The sequence below is a fragment of the Haliaeetus leucocephalus genome, unplaced genomic scaffold (genome assembly GCF_000737465.1).
Source record: "Haliaeetus leucocephalus isolate CR32 unplaced genomic scaffold, Haliaeetus_leucocephalus-4.0 Scaffold174, whole genome shotgun sequence".
Taxonomy (NCBI): Eukaryota; Metazoa; Chordata; class Aves; order Accipitriformes; family Accipitridae; genus Haliaeetus; species Haliaeetus leucocephalus.
Genome location: NW_010972610.1, coordinates 1,394,795 through 1,412,535, shown reverse-complemented (window position 1 = coordinate 1,412,535; position 17,741 = coordinate 1,394,795). Strand labels below are relative to the sequence as shown.

At 40.2% G+C, this 17,741-nt stretch overlaps 1 protein-coding gene across 2 annotated transcripts in view; it reads right to left on the bottom strand.

Annotated features, from left to right (window-relative positions):
- The window catches only part of RAI14 (retinoic acid induced 14), a 79,549-nt gene extending 64,588 nt beyond the window's left edge, over positions 1-14,961 (bottom strand). For both annotated transcript variants that reach the window (XM_010563983.1, XM_010563984.1), the window contains exon 1: positions 14,870-14,961. In XM_010563983.1, the coding sequence (XP_010562285.1) occupies positions 14,870-14,905 (36 nt within the window). In that variant the 5' untranslated portion in view covers positions 14,906-14,961. The remainder of the gene's footprint in view (positions 1-14,869) is intronic.
- Positions 14,962-17,741: the final 2,780 nt, after the last annotated feature.

Below are 17,741 nucleotides of genomic sequence, written 5' to 3'. Positions count from 1 at the left end.
AAAAAGCTCTAAAAGCAATTTAAATATCAGATTGCACATGCATAAACAACAAAAAAAATTTTTTTTAAAAAAAGGTTATACATATTACTGCCTTTGTCTTCCACTAGGACAAGTTGGGGTTGAGGCAGGGGTTGGTTTGGGGGTTTTTTTGTTGTTTGGGTTTGGGTTTTTTTTTTAATTTAATGAGAGCTTTGATTCTCCCTGGGAGACAAGGTCAACAGACTAGGGCACTTCCTGTCTGCAGCAATGCCGTGTGCTTATGCAGACATGAGTCTTCTGACAAACAACTGATTTATTTCAAAGAGGGGGTCATTACAATCATGGCATATAGCAAGATCATATTCTTTCCTACTTGTTTTGCTTAATCACTGTGGATTACTCAAACATACTTGAAAAGAAGATGCATTTCAGCTGTGTGTGAAAACTGACAATTCATCCAAAATCCCACACACGCACTGAAAACAGAGGAGGAGGAGGCATGTTCTAGGTCAGACTGTGATCACACATTGACAAAAACTGGGAACAATCCTACTGAAAACAACTGAGCTATCAATATGTAAAAGATCTGGTCCTACAAGGTCCTGAGCACCTTGTCACCAGGAACACATGCCTTCACTTTTCAGAAAAGATTATTAAAGGAGACTATCATTAGAGCTATTTATGGCTTACATATTTAAAATCACCCTCCTGAATCTTACTGATGGAAGCATCCATGCAAACCTCATGCAGTCCTATTACACACATTTGGGACAAACTCAAGTGCCTTGCAAGGAAGGTCAGATCTCCAGCAGTGTGCAACAGCAGCACCTCTACTAACTACCCATGGATTTTAAACAGCAGAAAACTCTAGAGAGAGAAGTTTACAACAACAGCCAGGAGACATACCAAGGTCAGAACAGTCTGAGGAGTCTCAAGCTATGTAGAGCTGAGAAAGAAGTTAAGCTAGACATGGTTGAAGCTGGCTGTCTCTCCTTAAAGAGAATTTACAAAGCCTCCAGGTTTCCACAGTACTTGAGCACTGCAGAATTACTTTCCTACCTACCACAGTACCCCATATAAATATTCTTACACACCCCTCCTTTATCTTAAAGATGTGAAAATGGGATAACAAGCCCCTGCACAAGGTTACAGAAACTTGCATTGAAAGATGAGGGGTTGAACACTTCTTCCAATCTTCTAACTTTTCCTTCCTTTACTGCACTAGCCTTCACAGGTCTCATGCTGTTCAACTAGGAGCTTAAGTCAATTCCAACAGCAAAATTTACAGTATCCATTCCCCTCCCTCTAAATGAGACTATACTAAGTTTGTTTACAGCCACCTTCAGTGTATGTACTAGCTACTTAAAAATGGTTAATTTGTTTTTCTTATGTCAAAGAATGTAATTTTGTAATTGTGTTTGCTCTATGTACAGAGAGCCAAAACAATCTTACATTCATAAAAATGAAGTTACTAAGCACTATATAGATAATTTACAGACCAATGAAAAACGAGAAAAACTATTAGTGTTAACAACAGAAACATAAATCTAAGAAAATGAAAATGCGGCCTTGAATGCAGTCATTAAACCTATGAGAGTTATCCAGGAGACAGGAGAGAGGAATGAGTGCAAGAATTGCTGTTGCAGAAGAGCAGGAAGAAATCTGTCATCAAGAAATATTCATGTATAATTTCTAGATAGCAGGTTTTTTTCTGTTAGCTTATAGACAGACACAACCCAAGTCACCATTGCAGGAAACAGGCAACTTAGCATTTCAAGAATAAATTATAAAGTGACTTGACCTTAATCTAAAAGTATCAGGATACATTAGGGGAAAAAGCAAAACAAAACAAAAAAACCCAACCACAACACCAGATTATAAATCTAAATTCCAGGCATGGAAACTCCCTTGTAGGGATTGGGAAAAAAGTACACCATGGCAGAACAATTACATTCTTATGCTACCAGAAGAAAAACAGTAAAAAATGCCAAGTACATTTCAGCTACATGGTAACTTACTAAACTCACCTTCCTGGTCCCTGAAGAACACTTACTTTATGTTCTCCATTTCATATCAGAAAATCTCAGACTGGACTTGGTGCCTTCCCTTCAACAACACTGCACAGCTACACAAAGTAGATACTATGTATTTTACAGGCTTAAACAGCAGCCATAGTTGCTTTATTTGCCCAAAACTGTGCAATGAGTTAGTAAATGAGAAAAGTCTGGAAACAAGCTTCAATGGCCAGAGCATAGTTGCATGTTCCCCCAGCTAACCTAAATTAAAAGAAAAAATAATAAAGCAAGTTTGGTGTTTATCACCTAATGCATAATGACTGAGCAAGCATCCACATTTAAAAATGAGAAAACAAACATACCATACAGTATCCCAAAGTCCTAGTCAAGATAACAAAAACCTATGGTCACCCTTCAACAGGCCTGAAGAAACCTGTAGCCATTTTCTCACACACTGCTCACATTTGCCACGTTCCATTTGCTATATCACAGTTTAGCAAGCAATAAAAATATAATATAAATTACTTTCTCCCTCAAACGTTCCTCTAAGGAAAGCAGTGTTACTCACAAACATAAAATCCAGCCTTCATGTGACCTCATGCATCTTACCATCATCTGAGTAAATGGAGATAGCTGAAGTGCACCACAACAGGAAATTTTCAAGAATTTTTTGCTGTGACATTAATCTGAGCTGATGGTCCTCACAAACACATGGATAATACAACCTTCCTCTTGAGAGCACAACATGCTAAATAACCAGCACAGCAATCCAGCTGAAGCGAGACCTGGCTTGCAAACAAGGAACCTATACTATGAACAACAAAACCAAAACACCCTGAGCAACTTCAAGTTTACAGGCAAACAACATATGCATTAAGAAGTGGTATTCACTACTGAAAAAAAATTGCTGCCCAACACAAAGCCTAGGGCAGGTTCTTGCTGTATAGCACTTCACAGGCATAGCCCTGTTGGCAACACCTACTCCAACGTAGCTGCAAGGATGCACACCCGCTGCTTGTTGTACTTACCACACTTTGACACATGATGGGAGACAGTTGTGAGATAAATCCAGCAAAAGCAGAGCACAACAGGCTGTTTGTACCAAGAGAAGTAGGACAGGAACATAAATAGGGGGGTAAAAAGAAATCCACAAAAATCCCATCCTTAAGCATGCTATTACTGTGCCAGTATACGCACAGTATACTGTGTTAACGCAGTTAACACAAAGATATCTGGAACTTGCAGTCCTTCTCAAACAACTACATAAGGCATAAGCATATGATACACTGTTCAGGTTCCCTTAGCAACAGCCAGAATTAAAGAAAAGTGTCCAGCTTCCTCCCCTGATAAACACATAGAAATAATGTGGTCAACACAGAGCCCCCTGCAACATCCTCCTCTCTAAATTGGAGAGATGCATTTGATGGACTGTTCGGTGGACGAGGAATTGGTTGGATGGTTGCATCCAGGGGGTAGTGTTCAGAGGCCCAATGTCCAGAGGGGGATCAGGGACAAGGGGGATACCTCAGGGGTCCGTACTGGGACCAGTACTGTTTAATATCTTCATCAATGACATAGACCGTGGGATCAAGTGCACCCTCAGCAAATTTGCAGATGACACCAAGCTGAGTGATGCAGTTGACATGCCTGAGGGACAGGATGCCGTCCAGAGGGACCTGGACAAGCTCAAGAAGTGGGCTCATGTGAACCTCATGAGGTTCTACAAGGCTAAGTGCAAGGTCCTGCACCTGGGTCAGGGCAACCCCCAGTATCAATACAGGCTGGGGGATGAAGGGATTGTGAGCAGCCCTGTGGAGAAGGACTTGGGGGTACTGGTGGATGGAAAGCTGGACGTGACCCGGCCATGTGCGCTCGCAGCCCCGAAAGCCAACTGTATCCTGGGCTGCATGAAAAGAAGCATGACCAGCAGGTTGAGGGAGGGGATTCTGCCCCTCTGCTCTACTCCCGTGAGACCCCACCTAGAGTACTGCGTTCAGCTCTGGGGTCCTCAGCACAGGAAAGACATGGACCTGTTGGAGCGGGTCCAGACAAGGGCCACAAAAACGATCAGAGGGATGGAATATATCTCCTCTGAAGACAGGCTGAGAGATGGGGTTGTTCAGCCCAGAGAAGAGAAGGCTCTGGGGAGCCCTTATTGTGGCCTTTCAATACTTTAAGGGGGCTTAGGAGAAAGATGGGGACAGATTTTTTTTAATAGGGCCTGGGGCAATAGGACAGGGGGATATGATTTTAAACTAAAAGAGCGTAGATTCAGATTAGATAAAAGGAAGAAATTTTTTACAATGCAGGTGGTGAAACACTGGAACAGGTTGCCCAGAGAGGTGGTAGATGTCCCATCCCTGGAAACATCCAAGGTCAGGTTGGACAGGGGTCTGAGCAACCTGATCTAGTTGAAGATGGGACCTTTAAAGGTCCTTCCAACCCAAACTATTCCATGGTTCTATGACATTATAAAGGCCTTTAAGAATCAACCTCCAAATCAAGTACACATTTACAGATTAAGCTTGTATTCAAGATTATACTTGTATTCACAAATCACTGTCTTCAAACAAATCCCCTTATCTCCCATTAAAAGGGTTGTGTACAGATTTATAATTTCAAATCTGACTGCATTACTACACAATGTCTTTCCCCCTTTTGTGCATGTTGACAAGAAACAACGAAGGCAAAACAACTGAAGACATGAATCTGACAGTGCACTAGCTTCTCCTCACTGACCTACCACATAGCTTTTCTTAATGATTAATAAAGTGCTTGTGCATGATCCAGCTCCCTCCACTTTCAAAATGCAGCAATCTGTCTGCAACTGAGGTGTGCAGTAAAATTGCTCAGAAGCAGTGCATTGACTAGCACTCCATAAGCTCATGCTCTCGCTTACTTCCTGGAAGATCCCCAAGTTCACTTACATCTCAAGTGGTACATTCCACTTAGACTTCCTATATATCTGTAAATTATACATCTGAAATACACATCAAAAGGGCAAGGTCACTGAGAGGTTGTCATTGTTCTTATTGAACAGAATCACGCCATATCATAAACAATCACCCTCCAAAGCAAAAAAGGGGGAAAAAAACCCACAAGCAAAGCCCAACACACTCTAGACCCTAAAAAGAAGGCACTGTTGGATAACCTGCCAATCTGAGCATCCTCAATAGCCACCTGTATTTCTATGCTAGACTCAGGGCAAATCCATGTCTCACTGGAGCCCAACCATATGCTTCCATGGAGCCAGCACATTTTGGTTTTGGTTCTTGATTCAAACAAAGCTCAGGCAAGCAGACTGAAGTCTTTCTTCTGACTTCAAAGGGCACTGTTTCAGTCTCTGGATAAGCAGACAGGTTACCCAAGTTTACAAGATTCTTAAGAGGCTGCCACCACACACAGCAAAGAAGCAAAGATGAAAGAAAAGAGGTATGCACCTGTGAAAAGAGCAGAATAGGTATGTCAGACACATACATATGCATTGGTAACCACATTATTTGCAAAGTTATTAAAAAACCTTTGCTTCCATCATCATCATCAAGTCAATGCAAGTGTTCTGGACAGTTAACTGTATATTTCATCTGAGATATGCACATGCAGCATATCTGGGGAATGAGACTCCTCAGACAGCTGTAGAGCAGTAAATTCAGCTTGAGTTTCAGGTTATGTTTTGCTAGTTGTATTATGTCACCTCTTAAAATCCAAATAGTATAAAGTAGCACTAGTGTTAGGCATTACACCGGCACAGCACTGAAAGAGGTTCCTACCTCAAAATACTTCAAGGTAAAATATAAAGTCCACATAACAACCAAAATACAGGAAGAGAAGAGTACCTGTGATAACAATATCTGTGAATATAAGCTGTGAGTGTAAGAGATGGAGACATCCTGCAGCTGTAGTTAAGACATGCAACCATGATGGCTTTTGCCAGCACAAAGTTAACAGTATTTTTAAAAGCTTAAGGATGCAACTACTTCTAGATAGTTTAGGTCTAGAAGTGGGAAAAATAGCTCATTAAATAGCTTTTCACATGTCAGAGTAACTAGAAGTCACTAATAACTAGTCAAGGCAGCTATACTACTAATATATGCGCAAGGACACCACAGCTTTTCCTGTGGCTAAACCTCAAGGTTTTTCAGGCAGCTATAAGCCTAGAATAAGATGCCTCTAATTTTTTAAGAGCACTTTGTATCTTTCAACATGACTGCAAGCTTCCTCCATGATATGTTTCAAGATATTTATCTTTATACAGAATCACAGAATGGTCAAGTTTGGAAGATAGTCTAGTCCATCTCCCCTGCTCAAAGGAGAGAGAGTTGCAAAGGGAGCAACTATAGCAGGTTGCTCAGAGCCTTGCCAGTCAGGTTTTGACTATTTACACAGCCAAATTACAGTCAAGTATGAATGACCATAAATTCTTAGCCTCATGTCAATTCCCAGTAAAGTGATACATTTAAAAGTCTGTAAAATTTCAAAAGTTCATTAGAGTAGGATCATCTGTTAACAAAACTTGAGCAGTTATTTGTAAAGCACTTGTACCACTGAGCTATAGCATACATACAAACTGTCCTAACAGTAAGACAGACACTGTGGTATTACAGCTTTTTCTCACTAGCAAAAGAACTTTGTTAGCTTTCAGCCTTCCGTTCATCCCAGTTCTGTGTTTTTCTGTACACAGATCTGCAGTTTTTAAACATTCCCTTAACCATTGTAGCTAACACAAAGTGGTCAAGCCCAAACATCACCCATCAACCTCACACTGACCAACAAACCTGCCTTCAGCCAACAGAAAGCACCTCCTCACAGCTGTGTTGAAAAGAACAGAGCAACTTTCTTACACAGTAATACAGGAAGGCCTCTTCATCCTCATTCTTTCTATCTGCCTGCCCCATGCACTGCTTCAGTAACCTGACCTTTGAACAAGAAAAGGTACCTTCAATGAAGTGCTGAAAGTTCAACTGTCACAATGCTCCCTAAACACAACACGGTATTTCCTGGGAAAAATGGCCACAGAAACCTCATTCTCCTCTACGCTTAAGTTTCACGGATCTTCAGAACATGCATGGCATGAACATCAAGAAGATGCAAGTGTGGCAGGCAAAGGAGCAGAAAAGGTCCTGACATATCCCTAATGCTGGGCATTTGCCTGGACTACACACAATCAGAACAGCTTTTTGAAGAATAGGACTAGAAAATATTGCTGGAATAAGGCAAATAATACATCTATTTCAGCTCGATTAACGCCTTAATGTTTGTTGCCTGCTCACACCATTCATAGGCTCCCAAAATATAAGCACAGGATGAAAAAGCTCAAATCTCCAATAAAATAAAATGTATGGGTGTTATATTCTTTAGATAATACTACAGCACCTATTCACAGTAAATTGTGTTTTGTTCTTAGAAAAGACAAGACAACAGTCTTAAAACACAAAGACTGGACCATTCATTAAATCCTCTCCTTTAAGTGAGTTTAACTGACAACTTTGACAGCTGGACAGAATTTTTTTTTTTTCTAAATCAGATTAGGCACAAGTAGTGCCAAAAAGGAAGAGAGGATATAGTGTGCTACAGTAAGAACACACAGACTGCTCATTTATCATATTTTTAATTTACTTTACTTTACATTTAAATCTTACTAGAGATAAACAAATAAATGAAAAAATTATAATTGCTTTCTTCCAACTCTTCCAAACTCAGACCTTTGAACTTTTGTGCTCTGTCTAAAGGGACACAAAAGATGTGTTTCTACACAATAAAGATTCCTTTCTTGTTACCAGTATGTTTTAAAATACTAACTTTTTCCAGTTTGTATATGCCAATTTGCCTTTCTTCTTCCTACTCACCCCCACTTCATTCTGCTTCATTTTGGTATTTTATTTAGTAATGGACTGTCAACAAATTGGCTAGCTTCACATTGTGGTTCTTCCACACTTATCTACTACAATTTTGAATATTGCTGTCCATAACACTACAGGGTTTAACTCCATTTAAACCAATTTTGCAATGGGAGGATCCCTCTTCATCTTTGCAAATGTTTTACATACATTCCTTTTAATGAGGGATCACAGAAGGATGACCAAACCAGCCATCTTGGCATGATCAGAACACAGATGCAAAGTGTTCTGCTTGCCAGGCACCACTGCAGGGCAGACCAGTGTTTGTGGCCAAGCAGTGACTAATCAATGTTTCCTTTCACACAGCCTCCAACCCTTCCTCCAGCTGTAGATGGGTGAGCAAGCAAGAAGTCTGGGATAACAAAGCTGACAGGCCTGGGCAGGCGGCACCTGGGAAAAGGACATCTTTCCCTTTCACCAACCTATATTTACAAAAGAATCGTTAGCCCCATGTCATTCTGTGTTGGTAAGAATATGACTCTAGGGCCAATAATAATGTCAGATATTATTCCTCACCTAATTTGGGGCACAAGTATGGGTGGAGGTGGAAGTCAAAAGGAAGGCCATGCAGGAGCTGCGTGTCATGTCCTTAGGGCAGTGGTTCTGGAACAAACACAGGTGTGGAAAGCAGAGCCCAGATGAGCACCATGTGCTACCAACAGGACAGAGAAACTGCAAGTGGCCGAGTGAGGTCAGCCCTGCAGGTTTGACCTGACACTCATTCATCCCCAAAGCTGCTTCTGACTTCAAACACAGGGTTTAACAGCATTGCACTTGCTATGCAACTACATCATAAGAGTGGCTGATTAGGACTGCAACTGTCCATGATCAACCTAATCTGTGAACGAACACCACACACTTAGCAGACATGGGACTAGCACCAGACAGAGGAATCATGAATTTGTAACAGACAATGACATTTTATTACAGACTGACAAAGACTGGCTGGGAACCCAACCAAGACGTTCCTTGCTATACTCCTGACTATAATCCTGTTTTAGGAAATAACTATGCGTTTATTCAAAGTAAGCCAACTCCAGCCCAGGTTCCTCTACTATAATTCCAAACACCACAACACAGTTCTCATTTAACCTATTCCCCTTCCTTTCTGTCCCAACCATTTGGAGATGCTGCACGTTGTTTCTAGAATATCTGCAAGTTACCTAGCCTCAAACACTCTGCCAAAGCTACGTACTTTCCCATCCAGAGACAACCAATCAGCAGGCATCCCACAAGGGCCCAGTTATTCCTTCTCACAGAACCGTTACCAAAATAGTAACTCTGACCCTACAGCTTCAACTGTCCCTCCTTTCCCCTCCCTTTCAGACCTTTTCTTTTCCCTTCTGTTTTCCCCTACCCTTATCTATCAGTCTTTACCTTCTCCTCCATTACGTTTTCCTTCCACCATTAAAAGAGATGCTACATAACTTATGGGCTGGTTTTGGTTCCCTCACAGAGGGCTCAAGTGCACCAGAATTACAGTTCACCTGAATAAGGTAATTTTAGAAGTACTCTGAGAACATTCTTATCGTCAAGAATGAAGAACATACACTACTTGATGGCAAGAGGTTCACACTGAACTGACTGCAACAGGCAGCAGGTCTTACTCTACATACTCTAAGACTCAGAATATATTTAACTTCTTTTCTGCACAAAGCATTTAAGCTTTGGCTGGGAGAGCAAGCTGACTAGAGCAGAGCCTTATGCTGTTCAGAACTGGAGGCTTGAAGCGCAATAGCTCCAGAGCAGAAAAAGAGGTGGAAGGTAGAACCCTTGACACCTGACAGAGGGAGGGAGAAGCAGGAGCCACAGCACTTTTTTCAAGAAGGAGAGAAGGCTAAATCCTCCTTTCCCAAGAAGAGGTGGTTGAGAACATTTATACATTCCAGAGATCAAGTCCTCCCCTACACACTGTATAGTGGAATCAAAAATTATTACTGAAGAACACAGTAAACTGAGGGAAAGCTACAATACTGATGATGTGTTCCAGGCTGATTTAATTCAACACCCAATAAAAGAAGGGCACCTGAATAAAAGCAAGTTTCAGTAGTTCATTTTCTAAATAATGGAGTAAAGTGGTCAGACAACATTGCTATTTCACTTTTCAGCCAGAGTGAACTCTGTATGTGGAGGGTTTTTTTGGTCACAATTACCCTGAAAATAGTACATATATAGAGCGGATAGTGCAGTTTTCAACAAACCGATGCTCCTTTTTAGGTTAAATGTAGCTTTCAGTAGATAAAAGAATTTAAGGGCTGTTTAAAGGAGATCCTGCTTTATTATTTTTAAAGTTGCCCCACCCAAGGTTTGTTTGCCCACACATTCAGTCCAGAGCACATGGGAACACAGTGATTTCAATGGAATTTATCTGAGCAATCTTTCCATTCCAGACCCCCATGTAGCTTTTTATACTTTAAAAACTGTTGAATGGGAGCCTACTACTTAGAACATTGGGCATTAAAAAGAAGTGCCAAGCCTTAATTAGCATAGTGTCTAGATTAAGACTGAGATTTTATATTACAACATACCTAACTGCCTCACGATTTTGAGATTTATGGAACACTGACTACACCACAGGCCAAAAAGCAGAAATTTTCATAAGAACTGCAAACTTTTCAACCCCCGCATGATAGTACAACAAGTAGACATTTCCAGAAATACCAGAAGTTAGAGCTAGTGATTAGCATTGGGAAATCCCAGCCTGTCTTGGCTCTGCTTCTGATAATAGCTACTTTTCCTCCTGAACTGCACAGTCAATTTTCAATTTTAAAAGACACTCTACTATTCTAATTATTCAGTACTGGAGATATTTGGAAACAAATCCCAATTCTTATCTTCATTTTATCCAGTCAACAAGCTAGCAATTGGAAGAAAATCGGTCTGTTGTCAAATTGCAAGACATGTTTTTCAGCTGATGATCTTCAATACTCACAGAGAACAGCCCTTAAACTTTTCAGTTTTCACCCACAGCTCTAAGTCAGAAACTGAAAACAATCCGATATGTCACAGTCTCCACACAATATGCCTTTTTTAGAGCAATCAAGAACACAGTTAAAAACAAATCTACTTAAACAGATCACTTAGGTTCCTACATCTAAGTATGAAAGAGCTAGATATTTAAATGTGTGTAGGTGCCTAAAAATGTTGATGAGCATCTTGTCATACTTAAGAATCAGACAAAACATGTTTAGACAGGCTTGATATCTTTGCACACTTGAAAATCCACTTGGCCTTCATCTGCCTGTTTAAGATTCTAGATGCTTTTGAAGTCAGGCCACAAACCGACTAGTTACTACAGAAAACACTGCAACCTCAAATATTAATAAGAGGCCTAATATGACATCAGTAGCACTGGTTTTGTTTTAATTGGATTATTTTAATCTCTGCTTTTCCAAGCAGAAACAGTGAAGAACTGCTGTCTTACTGGGTAGAGAAGTTCATTCTCTATTGGGTGAATAAACTCCAGTCTGTTTATAAACAAATTGAAACTCTGAAGTGATAGTTCCCAATATTATCACACCAACTTTTTCAAGTGTCACATGTAATAGTCTTGCAACAATTAAAATGGTCGTCCTTTTACGTTATCAACTTAGGTGTTACTAATAGTATGTTTTGAGTTTGATAATGAGGAACAAGAGGTGAAGAAAGAATGGAGAAACTAACAGCAGAATTCTTCTCAGGCAGAAGAGACTAGTTGCTTTGTCAAGACATAAGTGCAATTTCTGTTGTTTTCTCTACAGACTCTTGAAGTGTACACATCCACTACTTAGCTTCCAGTCTCAGCATTTGCTCCCACCTAGGCATCCCGTTCACAACTTTCTAGTCCGCAAGCATCCTCCTGTAACTATGCATTACACTTTAACAATACTAATTTGTGACAGAGCAATAAATCTCATTCCTCCACTCCAAATCCACATGTTCACATGGCAACAGTCACCCCCAGGAAGGATTTTACAGCAATTATGTGTGTCAAGGAAAAAAGATTCTCCACTTAATAGAGCTGCCTGCACACACACAGAGTGAGTCAAGTTAGGTACAGGGGAGCTGAGCAGCAAAAGCATGAAGTGAGGAGTCACTCTCCCATCTAAGAGTCATGCTCCCATCACTCACCTGTGGGCTGTATCAATTCTGCTAAATATGGGAATTAGCAGCCTTATTTACATGTGTGTTCCTGCAACTCCTTTGCTGGCATGCCCACCCCTGTGCTTTTTAGCCCAATAATTTCAGGGTATGATTTGACACTACAGCTAAGCCAAGCAACAGCTGCAGAAAAGAGATGTTCTGCTGCTCCTCCTGCTTTCACCATTCCTCTCAGGGCTGACCCTGCAGTGAGACGGAGCCAGGAGTTAACCAGCTAAAACTCACCCCACAAAGTCATCTTTCACCACTTTATGTCCCTGAACTGGCTCACTGCAGGGTCAGATACCCTCAAAACCAGAAAGGCAGAGATGAAAGAAGAGGGAGCAGGGACATCTCTTTTGCAAGCAAGACTAGTATAGCTACAGCACCAAAGCACAGCCCTGCAGGAGGGATGCTGAGACATACGCGTGAATATCAGCAGTTCTGCCCACTTTCAATTCAGCCACTCCAGAATAGCCTACAGAGCTTTAATACTTCAGGGAAGTTTCCTACATCATCTTCATTCCAGCATACGGTTTTATGTTATCAGCCTTACTGCTGGAGAAGTCTTTGCGTAATTCCTGTTTCTCACACACACCTTGAAGACTTATTTCCTACTCCTCCTGCTCTTCCTATATTTTTATGCTAACAGTGAGGCTAAAGAGAAGGGTCCCATTCCTTCCCCCAAGACACCTTCAGTTCTACAAAATAAGACATTAAAGACTTCCTCCAGAAAGAAACATGAGGGAGGTAGGATGAGAAAAAGAGTCCTTCCATCCCTGCTGACTTTACCCTTATCCCCAATCCAAAAGCAGTTACCACATCTTATAAATTGAGATACAAATAAGACTAATTCCAATTAAAACCACCTCCTCTTTCTCCTCCTCCTCACAAATCATAGTTAAGGGCAGCTTCTGGAAACTAAAGAGAAGGATAATATTCCTTGCTTATCTTGCACAAAATATAGAACGGTTCCTGTTGGCTGTTTTGAATTATGCCCTTAAGGTTTGGCTTCAAAACAGAGGAAACCAGACTGTCATGGATTTAGACTGCTGGGCTCTTAGAGCTGCATATCTAAATTTTAGGTATCTGAAAAATCCTTTGTGGTCAGCTTTGTCTCCAGCCAGCAGACAGCAGTAGTATCAAAACAGCAATTACTTTCAGACTCTACTTGGGTTTGGGGAGAGGCGTGAGCGAGTTATCAGTGATAGATAAGCAAGGAATAAGTGAACCAGTACGATTTATAACAGTGGGTGGACTAGCTACAGCAAGATCTTGTTGCATCACGCACGTCACTTAGCCTTTGCTCTAGAGCAGCAGCCCAGCCAACTAGCATAAAAGTGTGAATGAAGTCATCCTAACACACAGGCACACCTAACTTCCATAATACAAAGTGTGTTCATATATTAGCCAAAGGACTGTTCTCATTACTGAAGCAAATGCCTATAAAAAGTTTTACTGGTGTAGGTGAACTCAAAATAGCAATTGCAGCTACTTGTTGCAACAGGGGCAACAATGACTGACCACAGAATTCTACCAGTTCTAAATTGAATGGCATATTCAGTTAGATGAGACACCAGAGACTTGTGACATTATTTTTATTTATTATAAAGTGGCACAAGACACTGTGCCACTGGCTGATTCAGTCTGGTGACTAGCAAAAGCCAAACACTGTTTACGAAGTTAAAAGTGTTTCCCTCTGCTCCCAAAGGTTGGTTGACATATTTACCTCATTTCTAGAGGTAATATTTTTAGAAAGAGCTCTTGCTAAACTGGAGAGGTAGAGCATCCACCAGTGCTGCTGGTAAGAAGCCAATACAGCAGCTGCACCAAATGCTAACCTGTAGCTCAAAAAACTTTTGAAGCAGTAACCAGCACATCTGCAGATTACACCACAGCATCATCTCTACCTTCTTCGCAGCTACTGAAGTGCATTACAAGCCAGCTGAAGACACCACTCTAAAGATGGTCTCATGGCACACCATTACATCAAAGCACAGCCTGTACTACTCCTGAGTGCAGTGTGCAATTCTACTCCTGAACATCAAAACTTAAGAAGCTCCATTTTCCTAAAACTTAAACATCTTCACCAAACATGGGTGCTGTAGGACCCTGTGTGAATCTGGCCATGACAAACAACAATGTATCACTTCTTTCAAAGCAGCACACAAATTTAGGATGAAGGATGGAACATCAGATTTTTCACAGATCATGGAGATGATCTCCACTGCTACTACTACTACTAGCAAGAGGCAATATACGATGTGCAGCCTACTGTCTCTCTAAATGCAGTTGTGAAGACTCTCCTGTAGGACCTCCATATTTATGTCTGTCATCCTCACTGCTCAAGCCTCATATCCACCTCTCTTGTAGTGCTAGAATTGATAAGCCACAGCTGCTCTAACTGCACAGCTAGTTCCTGTGTTCCTGCTGACAAAGAAACCCTGCCACACACTGAGACATTTTGTTAAGCGCTCAAACACCACAATGATAAGAATGGTATTATGCTTAGACAGAAATATGATTGGGTAGAAAAGTCTTTACTAGGCTTAATCCTATACCTGGAACAAAGTTTCAATCTGGGCACCAGCACAATCTAACAGAAGCTCTGCAGACCCCACACATATGTGCATGATTCAGTTATGGGGAGCAAGGTAGTGAAATACTATTAGTTTGCATAACAGAGAATTAAAATTCGAATAGAAACAGCCTACTCCATACTGTATTCAGCTGTAGCCTTTGTGCTTGGAAAAAGGTTTTCTTCTCTGTAATTCATTAACCTACAACCTTATCAAGGTGGGAGTGAAGAACTTGTTTCCAGCATGGAAACCAGCAGTCAAACTGAGCAGAAATACTTACGTCACTTTTCCTGAACTTTGCTTTTAAGCTCTTCATGCTGATCACATCCAACCTTCCAAACCTTTGAGGAGCTTTTTATCCCTCTTCAATATCTAAACAGAAAAGAAAGAAAAATGAGATTCCAACTTGATACCATTCAGTTTACTGGCAGCCAAGTCTGAATTGAATTTGCATACCTATATCACCCTTTGAGGATTTAGCCCTCAAGCTCTAAAAAAGATTAACAGCTAGCTAAGGGAAACTTTCTGCTTCTCCAAACTTAAAAGCAAGCCTAAGTCTGACCACAGAAGAATAGAGCAAATCTTTACCAAAACCTCAAGTGTGTATCACGTTATACTAGCTACCTCCCAACATAATTAGAGAACCAACATGTTCATACATGTAGCAGCTTTCTGTGCCCACTGCCTATTTTAACATTATCATCAGGGCAGTCATTTGTAAAGTGGGAAAAGCAGAAATAAACATTCAAAGCTATTCATTAAAACTTCAATATCCTACAACCGTGGGTCTGCAATGGGTAGCAGAAGCACCACCACTATTGTAAGTGCAAATCTAACCACTAACCGAATTCAAAATTATACTTAAACCATGCATGACACATACTAGGACAGCTCAACAGAACATAGCAGATAGAACCATCTGAGCAAGAACAGAGGTTATCACTGAAAGAATTGTTTTATGCTTTTCCCCATAAGAAACTGTATGTGTATTCTTGGAGCCATAGCTGCTTTTAATTTGGCAGTGCACTATCGCAAACAGTCATGTTCCCCCCTCCTCCCTTTCAAGTGAAGAAAAGCAGCAGTTGCACAAACATATACAACTAGCATTACAGACAAGATGCAAGCTCTCACCAGGGAACAGGGAGCCAGTGCCTAAAGCAAAGTCTCCTACAGAAAGCTTCAATATACAACATATTACCAATCCAAGACAAATGTAATGGCAAACAGCATGTTAAAGTAGCATGACAATGTGCTTTTTCCTAGAGCACAACAGGAAAACTTAATGAAAAAGCAACATACATCTGGACTGGGCAAAGCCATCTATGCAAAAATGTTCTAAATTTCTAGTTTTACAGTATGCTCACTGGAATAGCCAGTCACCCTCAACTACAAGTTCTAGCTGCTATACAAATTCCTTCTGAAGGAACAGTTTAAAGTAAAGGATGTTCAGCTGTATAAACTTCCTCCCTCCACCCTAGAAAAAAAGGAGAAAAAATATTACAAGTCTAGCCAGATAAATAAATAACTGAAATGAGGACTGGAGCATAAATTCAAATAGGTCATGCAGGGTCACTAATGTTTCACATCACTCTTCAGTAACAGTAGATTACAGTTTGATAAGCAAAGTGAGATTCAACTGTTTCATAAAAGAAAGTTTCATTATTATGAAGCAAGTTGCTATGTTCTACACGATCCCTCTACTATGAGTTTTAAAATGCAACTACACAGTATACTCTTGGTAGAATATATATGAATGCTTCCACAAAATACAACGCTAAGTACCACTCAGAAATAACGATTAGTGCTAAGTAAACACATCATTTAGTTCAACCTCATATTTATCTGACAGCCATTTAAGACAAACACATTTCTTCAAAAAACCCCAAACAAACAAGAAATACCATATGCTACATACACACAAATACATTTCCCACAGAACACACACCTCCAGTAAGTAATCTGGATGGGGTAATTCTGTAGGCTGTTAGAATATCATTAAATCTAATTAAATGACTCTAAGTCCAATTAAATAGTCATTTTAAAGTCATACGAGACTCCTGACTGCTTTCAGGTATATGATTGAGGGGTTTTACTTGAAGTTCTTGCTTTTCATCCAAAGGAGAATGGGCTTCTGGCATTTCTAGTTCTTTAGCATGCAAAAGGAAAAGGAAAAGAAAAATTGCAGAAGTTTTTCACTCCCTGGCTTAAGTGACAATTTCTTAGCTTTTTCCTGAGCTGAATGGAGTGTTTGTAATACAGCAACAAAAAATAAAGGGGAAAAAAAAAAGGCAAGTTTCAAACAATCAAAAAGAAGGAATTATTTTAGGTTGCTCTGAGAGAAGCATACCACTTCATTTCTGCTACACCTACTCAAACTTTGGAGAAAATGTTTAAATTGCACAACTGTCATAACCTGCACTGGAAAGGAGCCTGAACCTCAGCGAGAGCCAAATAATCTCCTAAATCATTCTCTAGCAATACCAAGGATGATAAGCATTGCAAAGACCAGAAATGCCAGGGTACAGACAAGACAAACACCATTACACTTACCTGGCCTTCTTCACATACCACACCAGCAAAAAAAGAAAAAAAGAAAGGAAAAGAAATTTCAAAGAGAGAAAGGAAAAGAAATTTCAAAGAGAGAAAGGAAAAGAAATTTCAAAGAGAGAAAGGAAAAGAAATTTCAAAGAGAGAAAGGAAAAGAAATTTCAAAGAGAGAAAGGAAAAGAAATTTCAAAGAGAGAAAGGAAAAGAAATTTCAAAGAGAGAAAGGAAAAGAAATTTCAAAGAGAGAAAGGAAACAGAAGACAAAACCCCAAACTGTTTTTAAAACTTTTGGGGAAAAAACAAAACCAAACCACAACTTAAAGGAACTTTAAAATCTGAGAAATATCATACAATATCCCACAAAATCCAAAACTTAAAAAGACTTTTTATTTTAAAACTTAAACATGTTTGACTGGAAAAAAAAAAAAAAAAGGTAACAGTTTAATTAGACCAGTGAATAAAAATATAAAGAAATCCTGTGCATGGAGAGTTGAAAACAAGAAATCTTTCCTCACATACAGATTGCCAAAAAATTGCCTGCTATAGGCTGTCTTTCTGCTTCCCACTCCCTCAGCATTTTTGGGTCCCGTGAACAAAAGATGTTA